The sequence below is a fragment of the Neopsephotus bourkii genome, unplaced genomic scaffold (genome assembly GCF_033783945.1).
Source record: "Neopsephotus bourkii isolate Nb327-2 ecotype Australia unplaced genomic scaffold, CSIRO-AGI_Nbou_v1 NB_1572, whole genome shotgun sequence".
In the NCBI taxonomy this organism is placed as follows: domain Eukaryota; kingdom Metazoa; phylum Chordata; class Aves; order Psittaciformes; family Psittacidae; genus Neopsephotus; species Neopsephotus bourkii.
In genome coordinates, this window is record NW_026902048.1 from 5,439,469 (window position 1) to 5,461,077 (window position 21,609).

A 21,609-nucleotide genomic window follows, 5' to 3' on the forward strand; every position below is an offset into this window, starting at 1 on the left:
CCAGGCAGCAGCTGGCAAACAGAACAGACAGGGCCAGCTACAAATAACAAATCATGTGAGAAGCGCTCAGAGCCTGCATCACCAACCTGACCTCCTGCATTGTGCTGGGTTTTATCTATTTATTTATCTTCCTGCTCAGAAATAAACTGGGGCCCCGCTTGGAAACTGCACAAGAAGTCAGCAATGAAATCAAGCTGCAACAATGACCGATTCACACAGCCTAAGGGGCCTTCTGCACACCGTCAACGTCAAAATGTCCTCATCGCAAAGAACTTCCTGCAAAAAAACATAGGATGCTTTTCTAACCGAGCGGGTGGCATTCCATGCAGCATCCCAGCTGGTTAGGGAAGCCGATGACCACGTTATTTCACTGCCGCCTTTCCAATGGGCACTGCCAGCAGGAATACATCCCTGTAATCTTTGCAGTTTAGTCACACATTCCTACTGATTACACCTAGCCATGCCACCAGGAAGGAAAGGAAATCAGCTCCTTCTTCTCTCCCTTCCTCGTTTCATTTCAGTGGCAACATCCCTTCTTCCCACAACTACTTTGCAGCAGGGAAACTCATGCTCATACTAAACACAGGGACCAAAGTAAGTTGTATCTTGAAAGTTATCACAGCAGCGGCTCCCTTATCCCCCGTTCATTGCCCTGCCTGGCTCAGTGGATGGCACTGCATGCTGAGCACACCCGGGATGGTTTGCAGAACCGTGGCTGGGATTTCCAGGAATCTGTCAGATTTCACGATGTGAAATGGGAATATATAAATTAACCGGGAAGCAATGCCTGGGGGACCAGAAGAAAGGCAAAACCCAGCAAATCTGGTCTATAAATACTTGAGTTCAGCAGCTACGCCGCGCTGAAGCGGCATCACAGGCACGTCTGTTGCATGTCTGATCGCAGCTTGAACCCTGTGATCGCTTCGCATGTGGGCAGATGGTGCGTGTTGTGGTTAAAGCAGTCGTTGTGGGCGAAGAAACGGCGCTGGCACCGGCACCGGCACCGCCGGGGCTTCGGGTACCGCGGGCCGGGCGGGGAGAAAGCTCCGGAGCCTGCGGGAGCGGCCGCTTCACAGCCCCGGAGAACCCCGGCCCGGCCTCTGGGCCCCGGCCGCGGGAGGCGGTGCCAGGCGGGGAGGCGGGACAGGCCGGGGCCGGCGCTGCCTTCCGGGGCTCGGCGCGGCGGCGGCCGGAGCCGGACAGGATGCGCTCCACAGCCCCGCTGCTGCTGCTCTGGGCCTCCCTATTGCTGCCCGTGTTGTTGCCGGCCGCTCCCGGCGCCCGCGGCAGCCAGGAGCCGGCGGTGAACGGCAGCCGCCTGCCCGCAGAGCCGGCCAGCGCGCCCGGCAACCACAGCGGGGCCCAGCTCCGGCCCGTGCCCGCGCTGCTCCGCGACCTCTCCGCGCTGAAGGCCGCCGTGATCGGGGCCTGCGGCCTCACAGCCGCGCTCATCGCCTGCCTCCTGCTCCGCGTCTTCAGGTAGGGCCCGGCCGCGGCCGCCCCCGGCAGGTGCTGACGGCCTCGGAGGAGGAATGGGGCCGGGGTTGGGCTGGAGGCGTTAATCCGCGGTGCGGTGGGAAGCGGGGTGGTGCTGAGGTGCTCGCCTGTTACTAGTGTTTATGAAGCCTGACTCCAAGCACAGCAGTGTAAATGCCTTGTGAAACTCCTGGGCAGTCGTAGTGGTGCCGCTGGCCTCCAAACCTCTCTGAAATAGGGCAGCAGCTGTGTTTCAGGTGGCGTTTTCTCAGGCGTGGGGGGCATGGTCCCAGCTCTGGAATGGGCACGAGCCAAAACATGTGAAATCCCAGCTAAACCTACGGAAATACGTGGGGTTTTGTGTGGTGAGGGTGGCAGTTCGCTGGGATAGGTGGCCGAGGGAGGGATCTCCATCCATGGAGATAACCAAAGCCCAACTGGACAGCCCTGCTTGAGCTTAAGAGGTCCTGTCCAGCCTCGGTCATATGTGTCTGGGGCACCCATGGGATAACACAGCTGCCACCGCTGTGGTCACTCATGCTGGGTGAAAGATGAATCTTTCCTTTTCCTTTCAGTGAAGCTTAAGCAGGCAGGCTTGAGGAGGTCCGACATAGCCAAAAGTAGATGTTGGTTAGACCATAGTCCTGATTCGACTTGAACTGTGATGTGTTACCAAACTCCCTGATGTTTCCATCAGGTAGACTGCTGATGGACACAACGTCCTATTCCCAGCTGAGGACAGAAGCTCCTGGTTGCTCTTGGAGGCAGGAGAAGTGCTGGTGAGCAGCAGGAAGCTGGGCAGAGGTTTGCATCAGCTTGGTGCTCAGATCTCCTCCATTGAGCGTGGTATAACCAGCACTGGCCGGTTCATTCACTGCCCTTCATGCTGCTGGATGGAGTGGGCTGGTGCTGGCATGTGCCTGAATTATCCAGACGGCCCTTGAAGCTCATGTAATGTCCAAATTACACAAGCAAATTAAACTCAGTCCCTTTAGAAACCCAATGTTCCTCTCGGCTTGTTGCCAGACCAGATGAAAGGCAAATATTAAAGCTCCGTTGGCACTGTTAGTGTCAATTATTATTTATCGCCAGGTAGTGGCAAGAGTCCCCATGACATGAGGCTGTTCCTGACTCACACAGTCTGCAAATAAAACACAGTTGTCTGTTTGTGCCCAGCTTTACCAGGAAGATCACAAAACTCTCAGGAGTTAACAGGCATCTGGCTTCCAGGTAGGAGCGGCAGGAAAGAGCCAGGAGTGTAGCAGTGTGATGGGGAGGAGGTGAGTGCCACGTCTCAGGTGACAGAAGTAGTTGAACAAGCAGAGTAGGCAAATTCTCCCTTGTTCTGTCTTGGAGCAGCTCCTTTGTATTGAGGTGACGGCTGCAGATGAATGCTCTGCTTCTCCTGCTTCTGAATTAACTCCATGTAGGAAGGGTGATATTCACAAGGGTGATAAAGTGTGGTCTTGAAGACAGGAATGATAAGAACTGATATTTTATAAAGAAATTGACATTTAACTGAGTTATTCTTATGCATTGCAGCAGCTGGCAAAGACAGTGCAAATAAACTTACCTGTTAAAGTGAGGTGTTTGGGGAAAACACAGTAAAGCGTTAAAGAGTTTTTTTGGTTTAATCAATACAACTGCTTTGCAGCCATAAAAAGTTGTTGAGAATCACAGTTGTGGAGAATCACAGCAAAATTGGTAGCAGGTATATAGCTAGAATTAAGAAGACTGTAAGTTCATAATGAAGAGTTTCTACTCCTGGTTCTTCTTGATCTTGGAGGGTTTATTTCCTCTGCCTCAGTTTGCTCTAGGCTATAAAGCAAGGCCTTGTGTCAAGGAGACCTGACATAAGGCTGAACATTTCTAAGCCAGAGAGAACAAAGAAGACCTTTCCCTGCACCATAATCAGCAAAACCAGGTCCAGGTTAAAGTAACCTTGGGACTGATGGATTAATTTTCCCATGCCCAAGTCGTTGTTATGCAACTGATCGGAGTTAATGCAGCATTAAAGATAATGTCAGAAAATCCCAACCTCTGAGGTCTCTCATATATCTTTAATAGAGCCAGCAGGGAAAGTAGAAAATGAAGCTTTTGGCTTCTGAGTATGTTTCTTTATGCGACAGAGCACTTGTTTGTAAACAGTTATCCCAGTTGCAAATGAGACAAGAATACCAACAGGTATGTTTGCACAGTGTCATGCTGCAGCTGACGACATTGATTGGAGGAGGTTCTGTTGCAGGGGAGATAAGGGATTTAACCCTCAGTAAATGTAAAGCTTTTCTCCATCAGAATAAGAGCTTTGTTCACACTTAGTCAAAACCATTGGGATTTTTTTTCTGGGTGTCATGGATTCCTATTAAGGAGGTTTTGCTGAAATCCAGTCTTTGATTAAACCTTCACTGTGAAGTTGCTGGCAGTAAATTATCCTTTTAGGTATGGGTTGTAGAGATGAAATGAACCAATAAGTGACCAGATAGTTTTGTCACAGGCATTGGATTTCTTTCTTAATACATTATCTTTTTGCATACATCTCATTTTTATATAGTTTTATGTAGATATTCTTTTCCTTTGTTTGTTTGAGCGAGGTTAAATGTATTTCTCCAGCTTTCCAGCTCTGTTTTTAAGACAACACTCAGACATTCCTCTTCATTCCTTTTGGGAATATGATGCTCTGAATTCCTCTGGTGGTCGTGTGATTCAGAATGTGGTATCATCAAAAGTGGTCTGAATTTCCTTTCACTCTGTGGATTATGAAGGCCAGCCAAGACTTTGCTACTTGTCTGCATGTGGCAAGGTCTAATTTGCCATAGTATTTTTTTGGGGGGGAGGCCAGCTCAGTTTGGGCTTGCTTTTGAAATTCACTATACCCCTGGGCCCTGCATGCTCCCAAACCAAAGCCATGTCCACAACAGACCAGATTTCATGTTGTTCCCAGTCAAGTAGTTGGGGAGTTTGCATTACTGAGAAAATCAGTGTCTTGTGACAGTGTTGTGAACAGTTCATGCTACTAAACTCACTCTTTGATCTGTGTTTTGGATTTTGCCTCCCCCCCCATATTCTTCCCTATTTCTCTTCCGCTGTTCATTCCATTGCAATACAATTCTTGGGATCAGCCCCCAGGAAATGCTATTTTTCAGCTGTGGCTATTTGTGCTGATAGACCATATGCCTTCTAGGGAAACCATGTAAGTTCCTTGTGCTCAGATGACCAGCTGAAAGCAACCCAAAGCTTTAGTTGCAGGCAACTATGCTGTGTTTGCTACATGTCTTGACCTGCCCTTGAACCAACAGAACCCAGGCTGGAAAAAGCTGCTATGTGTTATACCTATGTATTTAGGTTTTTACAGAGAAGCTACTTGCATAGTTTGTAACTCATTGCTTCTGGTTCAATTTTGATTTCTTCCTCAAAATCCACTTCAAACTTAGTTTTCCAGTAACTGCAAGACTAGTATAAATTACAGATAGAGGAGAGAGGTTAAAGCATATGATCATAGGATACAAGACCCTGTGTTCCATGGGCAATTGCTCTGGGCCATGCAAGGTTAACCATAGAGAGTTTGATTTAAAATTAATTGTATTCTAACCAGCAAAACTGGTTAGAATTCAACTCCAGCAAAGATAAGACCTCTACCAGGATCAGGAAAGAAAAACTCACCATTAAAATGACCTTAAATGGAGAAGAAAAAGTAATCCCCCAACCAAACAACAAACCCCAAAACATGTGTTTGTGAAAGCTTTGTGTAAGCTGTGTGTAGTTCAGTTAGGGTCACAGAGAATGGCAAATGGAACACTTTTCCTGGATCTCAGAGGTCCAGTCTTTGGGCAGACTGGATTGTCTTGACGTGGGCATGACAATGAATGGCAGAAAGAAAGGAGAGGGGATTGCTGTCTTACACTGTCTTTAGCTCTTTACAGCTCTGATATGAACAGTCACAGCTGTTTCCTGTAGGTTTTGCTACCTTGAAGAGTTTGGGTAAATCGTAAAAGTTTCTATAGCTCTGCCCTGTAAAACAAGGACACATTTCAAGCACATCTCAGACAATATTGGTCTGACTGTGCTGTTATGTTTGGAAGTACATGTTGGCACTGGTACTGACCACCAGATGTGAATGGCTGTATTTTAATTACCTACAAACATCACTGCTTCACTGAACCACAGCAATATCCATTTAGGTGTTCCTGAAGTTATTCCCAGCAGCAGTCTCTTATTCATTTCTGTTATTAGCAGCAGTTAAGCAAGGGAAGCTTCTGCTCTTTGTGGCTTCATATGTGCCATCTTAAGGACTTGATTCAAAACCACAGCACCTTAGTTTGCTACAGCAAAATGTGTATTACAGAAAACATGTAAGGGCTTAGCTTCATGGTTTAACTTTGTTTTATACAGCACTATCCAGAGAGCAGAGATACCCAGACAGATGAACAGTAATGAAATATCACTGATCTGATTCATCAGCTGGTAGTAAGCCTGGAGTTTTCCCAGGTTTATATTTCTTTTTTTCTTTAAACTGCTTAGGGAGCCTATTAACAGCAAATAAACTGGTCCCAATTCCACTCCTGATATAACATCGCTGCAGTTCTAGGAGGCAGATTGTAGCTGGCTTAATAAGACTTCCAAGAAGCACTCTGCTATGGAGGGATAGGGTTTCTTCTTTGCTTTTTTTTCTTTTTCTGGGGGATGGTGGCCTCCCTCTGCACCTCTTGGCAGGAAGTGTTAATGGTGGATGAGAAATGCAGAGACCTCCCTTTCTGGTCAAGAATAGCATTCTCTTTGAATATCAGGGTTGTTGACTAAAATAGATTAGAGGCATAAATAGTATAATGAACTAGTGAGTTGACTCCGTTTACTCTACCACATGATGCCTCGGAAAGGAGGATGAAGTGCTGCATATGACTGTTGCTTGGCCAGAATACAAAGGCACAAAGTCAGCATTCTGCTCCAGCCCATCTCTCTGTGCACTGTGTGGTGTGGTGGAGGGAGTAAATCTGGTATCTGATGACCAGACCCTGGTGTGGTGCACAGCGCCACAGGCATTCGAGCCCGGGGCAGTGCCAGTGTGCAAACCCACTTCATCGTCTCTCTATTAAGTACTGTGCTCACTCCACTTGCATTCTGCTAACACCAGTGAGCTGGTTGTGGTGGGAGCAGCAGTGGTCTACAGTGAAAGGTTAATATCCCTGATTGCAGGTAACTCCACCCCCATGATGATTCTGTGCAAAGCCTGTAGCATTCCCTTTTAATTACTGCTGAAGTCAGACAGCAGAAGCAATGTGGGGTTTTTTTTAAGTGGAAATAGTTCTCTGCACTGAAATACCCAGTACAACTTCTCTGGCTAAACCACTCTGGGAGTGCTTCAGCTTGTTATGCAAGGGCCATACTCCAACCACAGCTTCCAGCATGCTTCTTGCTTGCTTTAAAACAACCCCCACAGAAACATGGCTGGAAGGGGGATCCTCTCTTTGCCCATGAGGAGTTAACATATCCTGGAAAGTTCATGAAACATTTGTATTCTGTATTTCCTGCCCTGTGCTACTCTGCTGCCTGTCTGCAAACAAAAGATGCTGCCTGTTCCCACCCACTGGATAAAGTGCCTTTCCCTGATGATTACAGGGATCTTACTGAGGCTTGGGAGTTTTAACGTGCAGTTGTTCCCTGTTGGGCAGGGACACTCCCAAGGCTTTCCATCTCACGTTTATGAAGCCTAGGAGAGTCATTCAAATGAGCAAGTGTGCAAAATGGACCACTGAAAGTACAGGTTAATGACGCATAATCCAGGAAATCTGGAAAAAGAGGCAAGGAAAGCCCCTTTTGCCTTGCCAATGGCAAAGAACTGATTGTAGCAGCTTAGCCAAAACCCAGCAGCAAAATAAGCTTCCTCCCTTTTCTAAAGGTGAGGGTTGGGGAGGATTAACAGATAACTGTGCAGCAACTTCTGCTCTAGGTCCTCTTTAAAGTCTAACCCAAATAGACTAATTAATGGCTGGAGGCTAAAGGGTTCTAGCTTTCCATGCCTAAAAATACCCATTCTGCAGTAATTGCTTTAAACTCTCCAATATTAACTGTTGTAAGATGAACTCCTTAGAATAAGTTATGTTTGCTCATGGAGGGAATGAGGGAGGATGTCTCTTAATGAAGTAGGTTTGATAGCAGGTAGGGTCTTAAATGGGTCCCTTAAGTAGGAACCTATGGAACCCCCCTGCAGACTCTTATCTGTAAGGCAGAGTGGCAAGGCTGTGCTTTGTTTGTTCTGACAGGTAGATACAGGTTAGTTTTGGTCTATGTTTAGGCTTCACAGTGTGAGTAAATGTTTCTTGTGAAAACACTGCATTACTTGTAAGATGAGACCTCCCTGCATCGCTTTGCTACTAGGTCTTGGCTGAGAAGCAGAATAATATAGAGAAGTGTTTTCAAAAGGATTTTCAAGTGTTTGGGTTAAGAGTCCTACTGTATTGGATATGAAATTGCTTGTTTCAACAACAGCAGTAATAGAACAAACCATCATGTGCTCCCTGTGACACAGTGGCACAGATTACTACAAAGATTAGACGACAGGAGATGACTTTCTTCTCACTTCTGGTGCAATCTCAGCCATCAGAACAGAGGGGAAATGCAAACTGCTTCATCCCAAGGGCTGGGACATGTTTGTTCAGGCTTGGACTACTGCCCAAAAGCAGTGCTAGGCAGAGAGAGGCACTGGTCTGCCACATCGGAGCTGTTCACTGGTTTAAGTTTCCTTTTACGTCTGGAAGGGAGTGTAGTAGTGGAGATGTATTTGCAGGGCTTGAGTCCCAGTCTGTCTGTGACGCTCACACCTCTGTTCTTCATGCTGAATAAAACTTTAAAAGCCATCATTCTTGATACGGAAATGTCAATGTTGAGTGCAGCATACCTTGCATGATGTGCCAGGGCAAGACTTCTTGATGGTGGAAGTGTACTCATGACATGGTGCCTGCTCAGAACAGGATCTGTGATTACCAGAAGTTGGGAGTTGGTTGTTTGTGCACCAGCTCCCTTCTCATGCTTGGCAGCTGCCAGTTTTGTTTTATGGAAGGTGAAGGGGAAAATTCTTTTCCCCTTGAAGGCTCCCTGTACACATAAGCACCTCTTTTAACGTATAAACGCAAAACTGGATTCGGGCATGAGCAGCGTGACCCTCTTAATATGCACAAAAGGAGCAGGTAAAATAAAAGAACCTGCACAATTAAAGCTAGAGGCAGAACATTAGCTGAAAAGCCATGCACCAAGTGTTTGTTAACTGAGAGTAAGTGCTGGAAAATAGATCTCAAAACCATGGGACATGCAGGTGCTCGAGCATCTCTCTTTCAAACAGAAGGTAAGGCTGGTATCTATAGGAGGAGAGGTAGCAGATGCCATTAGCTTTGAATGATAGTTGGTTATTTTCCATAGCACCTACACAGCACAGGGCATGAAACTTCTCAGGCAAGGCTCAGGGTTGTTGCTTTGGGAGTCCTGATCTTGGCCTTGTACCCAAACATCACCACCCCATTGCTCCTAAATCCTGGCCAGAACACTACCTTGTCTCAGCAGGGCTTAACCTAGGCTTTCACATATAACCATATTCACTAAGCCATTGGCTGCTTCAGCTGATTAAGCCCACATCTCACTGAGCATGGCAGCAGAGGGCTGCCCTGCTCCTGCCTGCCCTGGATGCCAGAGAATCCCTGGTTTGTCAGCAGCTGAAAGACTGACATTGATCTGGATTGCAGCTGATGAGAAACTGTGCTGAGAAACACTGATGGGTACAAACAGTGGCCTTGGAAAGGCAGCAGGAAGGGACAGAGGCTCTGAAGCCGGTATGTCTGGGGAGGCCTGATCAAACAGGGCAGTGATTTGGTGTTGGTGGGAACAGCTTCAAGGAGCACTGAATAAAGACAATCCTTCCCTTCCCATCTCTCTGTTTCAGGTCTGGCAAGAGGATTAAGAAGACCAGGAAGTACGACATAATCACCACTCCAGCTGAGCGGGTAGAAATGGCTCCTCTGAATGAAGAAGACGATGAGGATGAAGACTCAACAGTGTTTGATGTGAAATACAGGTACTGCTGTGAGCCTGTTAGGTTAGGCTTGCTCACTGAGCTCTTACTAGTGAAGACAGCAATTTTTTCTCTGTTGGACCAACTTGGCAGAGATGAGGCAGTAACAATCTGCCTTTCACTTTGCCCAAGTATTATCACTTTACAGCCCTTCTGCCTGTTCTCAGCACACATTGCTCTGTGCTCTCCTGCTCTTGCAATAGCCACATTGCAACCCCTAGGCTGTCTGCCCTCATCTTTCTTCTGCAGAGCAGCACAACAGCATGCAAGTGCCCCAAATAGCTAATAAGGTTTAACAAACTGAACTTCCCTCTTGGGCAGCTGTTGGCAGTGGTTCCTGTATGCTCTCAGTGTCTGTGCACACAGTGGATGGAGGGCTGTGGATCAAGGGCTGCTTTCCCAGGCACTGTCATAGCTGAGAGCCTGGGAGGGAAATGATGGCCAATCTCCATCAACCTCTCTGGGTTTGTACTAGGGTGCTCTCATGTTGTTCTGTGACACTGAGGTTCGCAGTGACTCCAGTGGCAAGGGCTCTAGCCATGCTGCTCAAGACTTGGAAGGCAGATGCAGAGATTGTGAGAAAGAAGACCTTACACCCACTGTAGGGGAGGATATGTTCAAGATCATCTTAGGAATCTGAATGTGCACAAGCCCATGAGACCTGATGAAATCCAACTGTATCCTGGGCTGTATCAAAAGGAGCATGAAGAAGGTGATTCTGCACCTCTGTTCTGCTCTCATGGAACCCCACTTGGAGCACTGTGTGCAGTTCTGGTGTCCTCAACATAAGAAGGACATGGAGCTGTTGGAGCAAGTCCAGAGGGAGGCCATGAGGATGATCAGAGGCTGGAGCACCACCCCTATGAAGACAGTCTGAGAAAGTTGGGGCTGTTCAACCTGGAGAAGCTGTGTGGAGACCTCATAGCAGCCTTCTAGTGTCTAAAGGGGGCCTATAGGGATGCTGGAGAGGGACTCTTCGTCAGGGACTGTAGCGATAGGACAAGGGGTGATGGGTTTAAACTGAAACAGAGGAAGTTCAGATTAGGTAGAAAGAAGAAGTTCTTTACTGTGAGGGTGGTGAGGCAGCGGAACAGGTTGCCCAAAGAGGTGATAAATGCTCCATCCCTGGCAGTGTCCAAGGTTGGGCAGAGTCTTGGGTGGCATGGTCTAGTGTGAGGCATCCCTGCCCATGGCAGGGGGTTGGAATTAGGTGATGTTAATGGCCTTTCCAACCCAAACCATTCTGTGATTCTAAACAGAGGACTGTGGTCCCTCACTGATGTCAGCAGTTATCCCTTAGCAACAAACTCTCCTTAAATGTGTTTGTCTTTTTGAGATACAAGTGGTGTGACAACCCAAAACTTTGGGTGCCTATTCTGGGCCTGAGATTTATAGCAACCACTCAGCACATCAAGATGCTGCACATTGATTTATGGCACGAGGATATCTGCATCTCTTATTTTTATTTGCATCAAGCCATCCACAGCATTTGAGTTGCATTCTCATCCAAATAAGGCCTACTCTGAAATCTGTCTCACTTTGGCTGAAATAAGCATTCCTAATTATAAAAACACACATCTTGACAACTCCTAACAGGAGATTTTACAGACTTGACTCATGTTGCCCATCTCCTAACTTTGGAAGGGGCAAAACAACTCATTTGCTCTAAGCACATGTGTGCCAGCATCTAGAACACATACTACTGCATGCTCTGCTGGCTGTTTTCATAATAGCTGTGTTAGTTCTCTATAAATGTCAGGCAATAATTGGAAGCCGTGGAACAATGAAGGGTGTGTGTTGTGCCTTTATGTTTAAACGATTAGATCTTGAAGTAGAATACTCTTATCAGTCCTTGCCTGACCATTGCCATTCTCTGTAGCTGCCCTGTGTTTGCTCTGATTATTTCAGGTTGTGCAGTTCTTAGTCTGGGACCAAGCTTTGTTAAACCTAGCTGGCAGAGATCTGTCTTGGCACAGCCTGCTTTAACAGCCCATGTCTTCTGCCCTTCTTCCTCTTAACTGAGTACTTTCCCTGTCAGATTCTGGTAGCCAGATCAGAGGGGTTTCCAGAAAGTGAGAACAGAAGATTCTCAAGTCATGGCAGTGCTTTAGGAGATGATGTCCAATAGTAAAATACTAGATGAACAAAGAAGAGAGCTTGCTGGATATAGTCTGACTCGGGGGAGTGGAGGTCATGTTATCTGACATTCGTTTTCTCAGAGCACACGCTGTGCTGATGCTTCCACACAACTTATTCTGTCTTTGTGGGTTCCTTAGCAGTACAGATGGCTCTTCACCTTGTATGATGCTGTGTTTGGAGACCGTAGGGGTTTTTGGTACTTAGCTAACCAGTCCTCTTTTCATCTGTGGGAATTCCTCCTTTTGCCACAGTGCAACAGCTATTCCATGTTTTCTGAAGTCCTGCTTTCACATGTGTTTGTTTAGCTCAGAGCTACCTCAGTTCAGCAGGGGAGATCATCTTACACACAACCCCTCAGTAATACTGATTTTGGGACTGCTTTTTTGATAATACATTTGCTGTACCAAGCTCCATGGTTTCTTTGTGTAGGCTTGGAGACTACATCCCCAAGTAGTTCCTATCTCCCATCACCACTAAAGACACTTCTCTGTAAATCTGAGTCGCTGACTTTGATCACTGACATATCCATCAAACCAGTCAGATTCATCACAGGTGCTTGTGTGGGAAGAAAGGGCATCTCAGACATGCCTGTAGTAAGTCAGAGAACTCACTTCTACCAGGTCTTCTTTGGGGTTCCTTCCCCAGTACTCTAACCCCCAAACTGGCATTCAGGAAATAGTCATCTCATGCCATCTAAGGCTTCCTTTGTTTTTTTGCAGCTGGGTGCAGATTCCAAGAAGAGTGGGTAAGGAGAGGTGACTTCATTCCTTTCTGTGGTTACTGGGAGTTAGAAATACATACACGTAGCTTCACAAGTGGAGAGATCGGTTTGGTTTGGATATTCAGCAAGTGCCTACAGCTTTAAAAGCACCTTTGTTAATTGCTGTATCAGGAAAACTGCTCCATTATCTCAAAAAAGAAAGAGTAAAAAAAAAACTTGTGCAGATGTGAATTTGGTAGAGGTGTCACTAGGGCAGATGCATAAGGCACGGGGTGATGCTGCTGTCTCCCCTTGTTAGGCAACTAAAGCAACATGTCATGAGGTGCAGCAGTCATGATGGAGACAGGAGTGATGGGTGGCTCCTGACAAGTACCCACAGGTAGAATATTCTGCCCTCTCCCTTGCAGCTGTTTGTTTTTAAATTCAAATGAAGGTGCATCTTTGCCAGCAGTCAGTATCAGTTGTGGCAGCTGCTCAGGTTTATTCCATCAGCGTCCTAGCAGTGAGCTCCCTTGGCTTATGGCACAACAGACTTCTTGCCCATCTGTGCTACCACATCTTGGTGAGGGCATTTTGACCACATGCTGCTTCGTGGCTCTACTGTTCCTCAGGTTGCTTACAGAGGCTAAACCTCATGAAGCCCCGTGCTGCAGCACAATCCAGTGGTGCAGTGCCATGGCTGACAAGATTCATTATTCTCATTTCCTAATTCCTTATTTCTTTATGACAATGCTGGTACTGAAAGATATGCCTAGGGCTGGACTGCCCATCGTTCACTGTTGTAACATATGTGCTGCCATACCTACATCAGAAAACAGCTTTCTATAGCTGTTAAAACCAAGAATTTTCAATATCTCCCTGGCTCCTGAATATCACGTGAAATGAGCTGGGATCTTTTGTCCTGTTCATTTTTTAATTTAAAGGTTTTGAAACCATGAAGAAAAAGGTTCATTCTCCATATGAGAGATGATTTGTGATGGTGTTTGAACGGTGCTTTCCGTTAGAAAGACATCAAAAGCACTTTTAAAATACAGGCTTCTGAGAAAAGATGGGAATGAAGTAGAAGGGGAGCCAGTTCTCCAGAGAGCAGCACTGCAGGTGTGTGTTGGCTGTGATGGTCTGTAAGCATTATTCAATTCAAGTGGCACTTCTATATATTGATGACAATCTTACACTTTCAGATCACTTAGTATTACCACCAGCATAGCAATAGGGAAAAACCTGGAATGTCATGATATTGGGTACCTCCTGTGCCTAATAGTAAGTACATTACCCTAGTAATAACCTGCTATGAATAATAACACAGGTCTTGTTTTGGGTTTGTAGCATAAGTCTTGGCTGAAGATGATGTAGGTAGGCTCTGAGCTGGTTTGTTTGAGGTCCTCTCCCATTGTTGAAAGATCCATGCTGGCACTTGGATCTGTATTTGCGGGAGTCTTGGAGATTCTGTGCTGTCTCCCTTCCGTAATGCAAACAACACTAATTAAAAGGCAATTGATATCTGGCAGCAACAGGGGAGAAGCAACATTACCTCTCCAATTGTTCTCATGCGTTAATTTTCTTTCCTTTAATGCTTTGTCCTTGTGTGTGTTAGCTTCCAGTCTTACATGAGGCATCAAAGAGCAGCAGAGGGTATAAACTGGGCTATTGGGTGAAGGTTGTTTCTTTCTCCTTTTTCTTTCTTTAGGAGGCTTTAAGGTTTTGGGCTCCTGATAGATCCCACCCCCCACTTCCCATGGGCAGTGAAGCAGTAAGAAATAACCACCTTCTTCCCATAAAGCAGACTAATGAGACCACTTCAAAAACTTAACTAAACACATTTCTGTGGATGCAAAGCCACCCACTGGCTGCCTCTGACAGATGCAGGAGCGTGTGTGTACTGGATTAGACACCCCCTTTGCGAGCTCATTTCAGTAGCAGGGGAAGCAGTTCTGTCAATGGCCTCTCTAATCCTGCAAGCAGAATTTCTGTGTGACAAGAGGCTGAAAGCAGAAATCAGAGATGGTCACAGAGCAAAGATGCCAAATCACTGAGGCATTAAAACCAACTTGAAAAGCTTCATGGGAACCATTTTTTTATAGTATGGAGGGTAGTTTTCTCTCTGGTTTTGCTGTGGTATGGAAAGAGGCATGTAGATAACAAGTTCAGGAATTGTTCTCAAAGTATTATATTGCTACACAAAGAAAGCAAACGGAGCATGGGAAGGATGTGTGTTTCTGGATCACCAGTTCAAACTGTGCTGCTGAAGGCCAGAAAGTATCCCTGATCTGTGATTTTGGACCATATGGACTGCATTGCTCATAATTTTCCAGATGTCAGATATTTTTTCATGTTTTTTGATGGGATTGCACTTGCTGTACATCTTGGGAAGCAAGTTAGTGGAAAGCTAAATCCCATCCTCCAGGTGTGCTCTTTCTCATCCCACCAATAGATCTTGATTTTAAGACTTCCCTCTCCTCTTTGCTCTTTTAGCCCTTTCTTTCAAGAAGCAAGGGAAAGTTGCCCAGGTTTCACACGTGATGGAGCTAACCCATTGATTCATCAGGCAGTCAGCACTGTGCGATATGCGAGAAGGAAGGAGCAAAGTAAAGTAGGTTACAGGCAAATGTCCCTGACAAAGCAGTGGTAGCATCCATCCCCCATCACAGAGCACTCTGCTTGTTTGGTGGAAGAAGAGAAACGAGATTAAAACAGCTGCAGAAAGAACCCATTTCGAAAAGGTAAATAAAATTGTTAGCTTATTAAGCTTAACTCTGGCACAGTTCGTTGGGGGATTTCTTGTCAACTTCAATAGAAAACTGAAGACAAGCACTGAATAAATTCTGTGGCGCCTCGCACATGAAAGGCTTTGAAAGCACTTCAGTAATCTGGGGTATCAGCAGTGTCTCCTCTCCCCGCTGACTTGCAGCTGTTGGAGGCAGCGTGCTCTGCCCTTGCCATGCTCACTGAGCCCAGATGGGTGGATGTCACAACTGTCCCAGCAGGGGACAGGGTCAGGGAACAACGTGGAATCTCAATGCCAGAGCTGGAACTGACCCAGTCCCAATGTCAGGCTCTTAAATAAATACTGGAAGTTATTCCTGGGCGGATTGAAGCCTCCATCCTTCCTGTCAGCTAAGTGAAATTCCTCAGTTTGTTTTCCACATGGATTGTCTCTCCAGCAGCAGCAGCAGAATGCAAAAGCAGTTTAGGAATGCATCTTCCAAAGTGCTCTTTAATGCAGAAAGATTTATGTGTAAGGAGGGGTGGCAGGCAGAGGGAAGAGGACAGGGACATTTATTCAGCCATCATGGGACTAAAGGGCTTTTGAGAGCTTGCAGGATGTTTTAGAGGAAAGATGCACCACATGTAAAATCCGGATTCTGGATTCATGCCTTTTTCAAGCACTGATAGCATTGAACTGCGTGGAAACATCTTCATCACAGTTGCAGGGGCTCAGCTTTTGATACACTGGAGTCTTTGGGGAGTCTCTGGAAAATGAGACTTACACTATTGGTATCTTCTCTTTGAATGCCTCCTTTCCACATACCGACTGTATGTGCAGTTCTGACTGGAGTGTGGTATCGTCTGCTTGTTATAGTAAGGTATCTACTCTCAAGGGAGGAGTTCTAATGTTTTGTTTTTGCCAGTGAGAGCTGCAGGCCATTCTGGATGGTGCTTGGTGAATCGTGCTGGGGTTTGTAGCAGCTTAATTTTTCCTCTTCCAGCAGGCAGCGGTGCAAGTTAAATCACTGGCACAGTCAGCTGCTATAAATACAACAAATTGCCAAAGCTTTGATGCTGCTCTTAAGGATTTCTCATGGGTCCATAGCAGGGGAAGAAAGAGATGGTCATAAAGCAATTTCTGTTTGGGTTTGGAAGGCCAGGTTCTTTCCTTATGGGCTGTAACAATGGTTGCAGAGCACATCATGGTCTCCTGGCTCATTCAGTCCATGATACAATGCAGTGCAGTCCTGTGGGAGGCTCCGTACCTCCTTCATGGGGTGTAACAAGTTCCTATTAAGCCTTTCTTGTTTTGAACCCTGAAGCAGTTAAAGCAGTAGGGTGTCAGAAGGAGAATCCATAGCAAGGAGAATAGACTATGTGTGTTGATTAATAAAGAGGTGCGTTGGTGTGAAAAAAGCAGAAAGGTCCAAAACGCTGTTTCATGTGCCACCCTGTGCACGCTCCCTTCTCTGGTGTGCACAGTGGCAGGCACAGGGTCTGTTAGCACTTGGGTTTTGTTTGCTATAACTCCTTTTTTCTTCACTTGGTCTAGCTGCTTTGGCATGGTTTTAACATCAGTGTCCAATGTCACCACAGAAATCAGCTGCTGGAGGGAGCTGATGGCAAACATACTGAATGATGCTGCCTTTTCCTTTGTGTCCTTTTAGATTGTTTGCACATGGGTTCTCATTTCTGTCTCTGAGCTGTTTAACTGCACATCTACAGTTGTACTCATTCTTTCCGCTTTCCAGGTAAAGCAGCTCCGTGGAGTGCTGGTGCCCTGCAAGATGTCATTCTGCTGTCAAGGGACCTGCTGAAGCCATAACTGTGAAAGGGGAGGCTTTCATTTCTGCAGCGTTACAACCAAACCAAGCCTCACTTCCTCAAGGTGCTGTTTTTACAGCAGGCTACAGATCTTCTGACCAAAACAGCACCATTCTGTTTCCTGGTTTCCAAACTGTGTTGGAACAGAGCTCCTCTTTGCAAACTCAACTCCCTTTTGCTTTAGGAGGGCTGCAGTGTCGCTAAAGCATGACAAGGTACAGCCCTGTGTACTGACTTGCAGCTCACTGTGGTCTAAAGTTTTTCAGAAAGAAGATGAGGAAGATTGAACCGAGCCACCCAAAGGACTTGTTTTCTAAAATCCTAATTCAGTATTTCAGTCACCGTTAAACTTTAGTCATTGTTAATCAATCAGATCATATGTTTGAAAAGAACTAGAGTGTATTTTTGTGGTATTACAGAGGTGAGTTACGAATTTAGGTGGTAAAAACATGCTGAAATGCCACACTGTGTGTTCAGTGTAGGATTCTGGGGGAAGGGGGTGAGAGGTTGACTCATATAGAAGATTTTCTTGTCTTGCTACTGATTTATTCTTCCCTAAAACAACAATTGCACTAAGTTTTCATGACGTTACTTTCATTGTCCCAAGGAGTTCTGATCAGACCAACTTCAATAAGAGAGACCACAGAGAAATAGGAAGAATCAGGCATGCCCTAAACTACAACAATCTTGGATTAAAGGAGATATATTTTTGTAATTTCCTGTCCTTCCACAGGGAGTGAAAAGAATGTTTTTTACTGTCCTGTGCTGACTGTAAGTTGTCTACAATTCATCTATATTACTTTTTCTAAGCAAAATAAGCCCTCATGTGGAATTATTAGCTTGCAGAAACAACACCTTTTATTTTTCATGGAAGCTTCATATAAGTGGTCTTAATCCATATCAAACTGGAAATTTTCCTCTACCATTTGCTTGACAAATCCCATTTAACTCAAGGATGCATTTTTGGCCATCACTCTCTGCTGTGTTTCATGCTGCAGGGGTCAGAGCTGTGGGATGACACTATGAGAATTAGATTGCTGCATGTGGGCTGGATTACGTTTAGGAGACCACAAGCATGTACACTTTCAGGCCATCATTAGAAAGGGCAAACCTAACTGGTTTAGTTTCTTTACTTTGTGGTTTTCCTTTAAAGTAACCACAGATGCAGTTCAGACTTTACTGCACTCCTTAACACCTTTCATTTTGGGTATTTAAGTTGGCTGGAACCCTGCTTTTCTTGGGGAATGCATATTTTCCAGCTGTTTTAGGATTGTCCCACTGTTTGCTTGACCATCCGCTAGCCTCCTGCAGTTACAACCCCTCAAGGAGACTGCGGAATTCCTGGCAAAGCACCAGCCTTGCAGTGAACTACCAATTTGGGGTTTTTTCTTGGTTTCTTTTTGCAAGTCTGTTGGGATTTGGGGCTTGCTGAGAATCCTGATGTGCTTTGTCATGATACCGTGACCTACCCCAGTTCTGCACAGCTCCCTTGGGCCCTGCAGTCAGTGAAAGGAGGTGAAGGGGAATTTTTTTCCTCCCCAGCAGCCTTAGACTGTTATCGAAGCTCCTGTAACAGAGCTCACTTTCCCTAGCCATGACTCAGCAAAGGCTTTGCAAACAGCCTGGATGGAAAAAATTCCACAGCAGACTGTTGCGTTCCTATTAGTCATCAAGGCAATATAAAAATGCTATGTTATTTTCATTCATGGAATGAGTTTGAGTCATTCCATATTACTGTTACTAAGCAATACTTAACATGTCATTGTGAGATGAGGATGGGGCCAAGCAAGTTGTGTCCTGGCCGATAGGAATCACAGGGGTGAGTAGGTTTGAAGGGTGCTGCAGGTTGAGATAAGATCTGGGGCTCTTTCCCCACTTACAAAAGAGGTTTCAGACATAGGCTGGACGATGCTAAAGGAAATACCGTGTCTCTTCAGGGCAAGTACGTTGAAGACCAGGAATTGAACTTTGAGTGCTTTGGAAGTAGAGAGGTGGCGGTGCTGAGAGAAGAGACATTAAAAGCTTCTGTTTGTGTTTCCAGAGGAGGTGATGGAGTGAGGTGTCTGAGCAGACACCATGGCAACATGTTCACGTCCACTCTTCTGCCAGACTCATTAAGCTGAGTGTCAGGCACTCTGGGTGAGTGGTAGAGAGGGAATGAAACCTTCTCTTTGCACAAAAGAAAAGTAAGACCATGTAAGAGATAAGAAGAAAAGGTGCATAAAAGACACTTCTTTCTGAGGGCAAGTCAGTTCTTGAAATCAGGATTTTCAGTCCAACAGCTTCAGGTCACTTGCTAAGTTCAGCTAGCAAAGGCCATCCACTCCATTTGTTTGTGGCTAAAAAAAATCCCACCTTTTCCATAACATGGCCAAATCTCAGTGGTGGACAGGGACCAGGTATTTAAGATATTGAAGATGGAGGTGCTGAACTGCTGCCGGCATGCTCTGGCTCCTCAGGGAGATCCCAAACTGTGTGCCATAAGCTAAAAAGCGCTTATAGGGAAGCAGCAGCTGCTCGGTGGAAATTAAAGTCCAACCTCACCAGTTGCTCATGGTCATGAAAATAATCCAAATGCTTCATTTGATACTCAATGGCTGTTGCAAATGTGAGGCAATGTTTACCTCTACAGAAGTTGCTGTATGTGATTTAAAGTGTCTGGTTAAATATTCTATAGCTATATTTAGTTAAGATTTTAAGAGCACTTGATGTGACTCATCTAATAGTATATATATATATGAATATTTTTTTAATTGTAGGAACTTGAACTGTTTGGTTCAGGTAGTTCTAGGAGTTTATCAGAGAAGAAATAACCATTAACCACTACATGAGTGTTTTACCTTAATGTTCTGTGTATGTTACGCCACAGGTTTAATCTAGTTGTGACTGTAATGTGTCTTAGTATCTCCTGCTGTTTTGTGTTGCGTAGTCAAACTTGCCTTGTTCAGGAGCATTCTTAAAGGCATATTTTTTGTTACAGAAACAAAGAGAAACATTATTACTCAGATGTCTGCCTGTAGCTTGCTCACTGCTTACAAAACCTAGCAACTAGTAGTAGAGTCAAACAGAGCAGGTAAGTTAGAGGCTTTCCTATTTGCACATGCTGCGCCATGGAGGAGAAACCCTACACAGAACTGCAGCTTCTTTACTCCAACCACAGTCCTGTCACCTGAGATTACATTTGAGAAGCCAGAAGTTAATGTGCCATGCCTGCCTGCAGAATTAAGCCAGAATTACACACCGTAGCTTTGTATTTGGGGTTTGGTTTTTCTGCCTTTCCCCCTGGAAGATGTAGAAATGACTAAAACCACTTGTTTTTAGCACACTTAGGCTAGCCTAATGCTTGTCCTGAGCCCAGACTGACTTGTAGAAGCCTACAAGCACTAGTGAAGCTTGAACACACAAACACTAATGCATTTGAACCTTTTGTTTGTAACTGCTCCCTCTAGTTCACTGTATGTGGTACAATGTCTGCAGGGTGACAGGCTCTGGTTTTCATTAAGAGTTTTTTCTTCTGTTAGATGAATTTCTGGCACTGCTGGTTTTGGGGGGGGATGTTATCAGGACCTTGTGTTTTGTTTTGTTTTGTGCAATTGCTTGAACCTTTTTCTAAAGATGTTTTAAGAGAATTTGTCTTTGTGACCAAAGCTTCTTTTTTAAGAAAAAAATGGTAGGATGGGTTTGAATGAACTTCTCATGTTTCAGTAGAAACTGCCATCATTAAACATGTTCTTGAAATCCCTCTTGTGTTGTATTATGTTTAAGGGGGGAATGGGAGAGTGGCTGTTGCCTGTTGAAGACCGATGAATTTGGGACAGCCTTTTGTGATCCCTTATTAGAGGGCTCCAAGTCCCCATGTCCTGTGACCCTGATCCAGAGTGTGGCAAGGGGGAAAACTGCTTTTAGCAGCATGGTGGAGGAATATGTTTAATCATACAAAGCCCCCATCAACCATCAAAAAGCTAGGCCTACACCTGGATTCAAATGTCAAACCCTCTGCAACAGGGAAGATCTCAGAAACTTCAACCACAACCATGTTTGGTACCTTGGAGCCCACAAACTGCAGACCTGCTGTCCCAGACTCCAAACCCAGCTGAGTGAACCAAGCCATGTCCCATCCCCGAGTTCACCAGGCCACACCACAGCCCTTAAGCAGACTCCCTTCCACTTCAGCTTTGCGTGACCAAGTTACCCATCTCTGAAGCAGGTTTGCCTTTCAGGGCATGGTGAGATGCTGAAGAGCTAGGGATAAGGAACAGGGCAAAAGCTAAAGCTTGTTTATTGTTGTGCTAACTATTCTATGATTCTATGTTTCAGCAGTACTCTGAAGACCGTTTTCCTCTTGCAGACACTCCTAGCCCTTGGGAGCAGCTACAGATCCAGTACCCCATGCACAAATCAGCTCTTTATGTCTCCTCTCCCATGTACCACACGGTTGCTCCCATCTTGATGTCTTCATCTCTTTGGTAATAGTCTTAAGAGTAGTTCAGTGTAGCAGACAAAAGGCAGCTGCTGTCCAGCTGGTGGATTAGATCCTACCACTAAGGCAAAGCTCAACCTAATTCAAAATACTCAACAAAATGCTATCAGGCCTCAGCCACGAGCCAGATGTTGTGCAGCAATGTGGGTTTGTGTAGGAAGTTCAAGACCCCTTAACCTGAGCCCCAGCCTAACACTGAGCTGCACC

The 21,609-nt window shown here is 45.6% G+C and overlaps 1 protein-coding gene across 1 annotated transcript; it reads left to right on the forward strand.

The window, feature by feature from the left end:
- The first annotated feature begins 1,136 nt into the window (after nt 1-1,136).
- Nucleotides 1,137-20,664, forward strand: FAM174B (family with sequence similarity 174 member B). The gene is made up of 3 exons (XM_061371288.1): nt 1,137-1,479; nt 9,404-9,535; nt 16,850-20,664. Exons 1-3 carry the CDS (start codon nt 1,205-1,207, stop codon nt 16,851-16,853), a joined length of 411 nt encoding a protein of 136 aa, XP_061227272.1. The 5' UTR covers nt 1,137-1,204; the 3' UTR covers nt 16,854-20,664.
- Nucleotides 20,665-21,609: the final 945 nt, after the last annotated feature.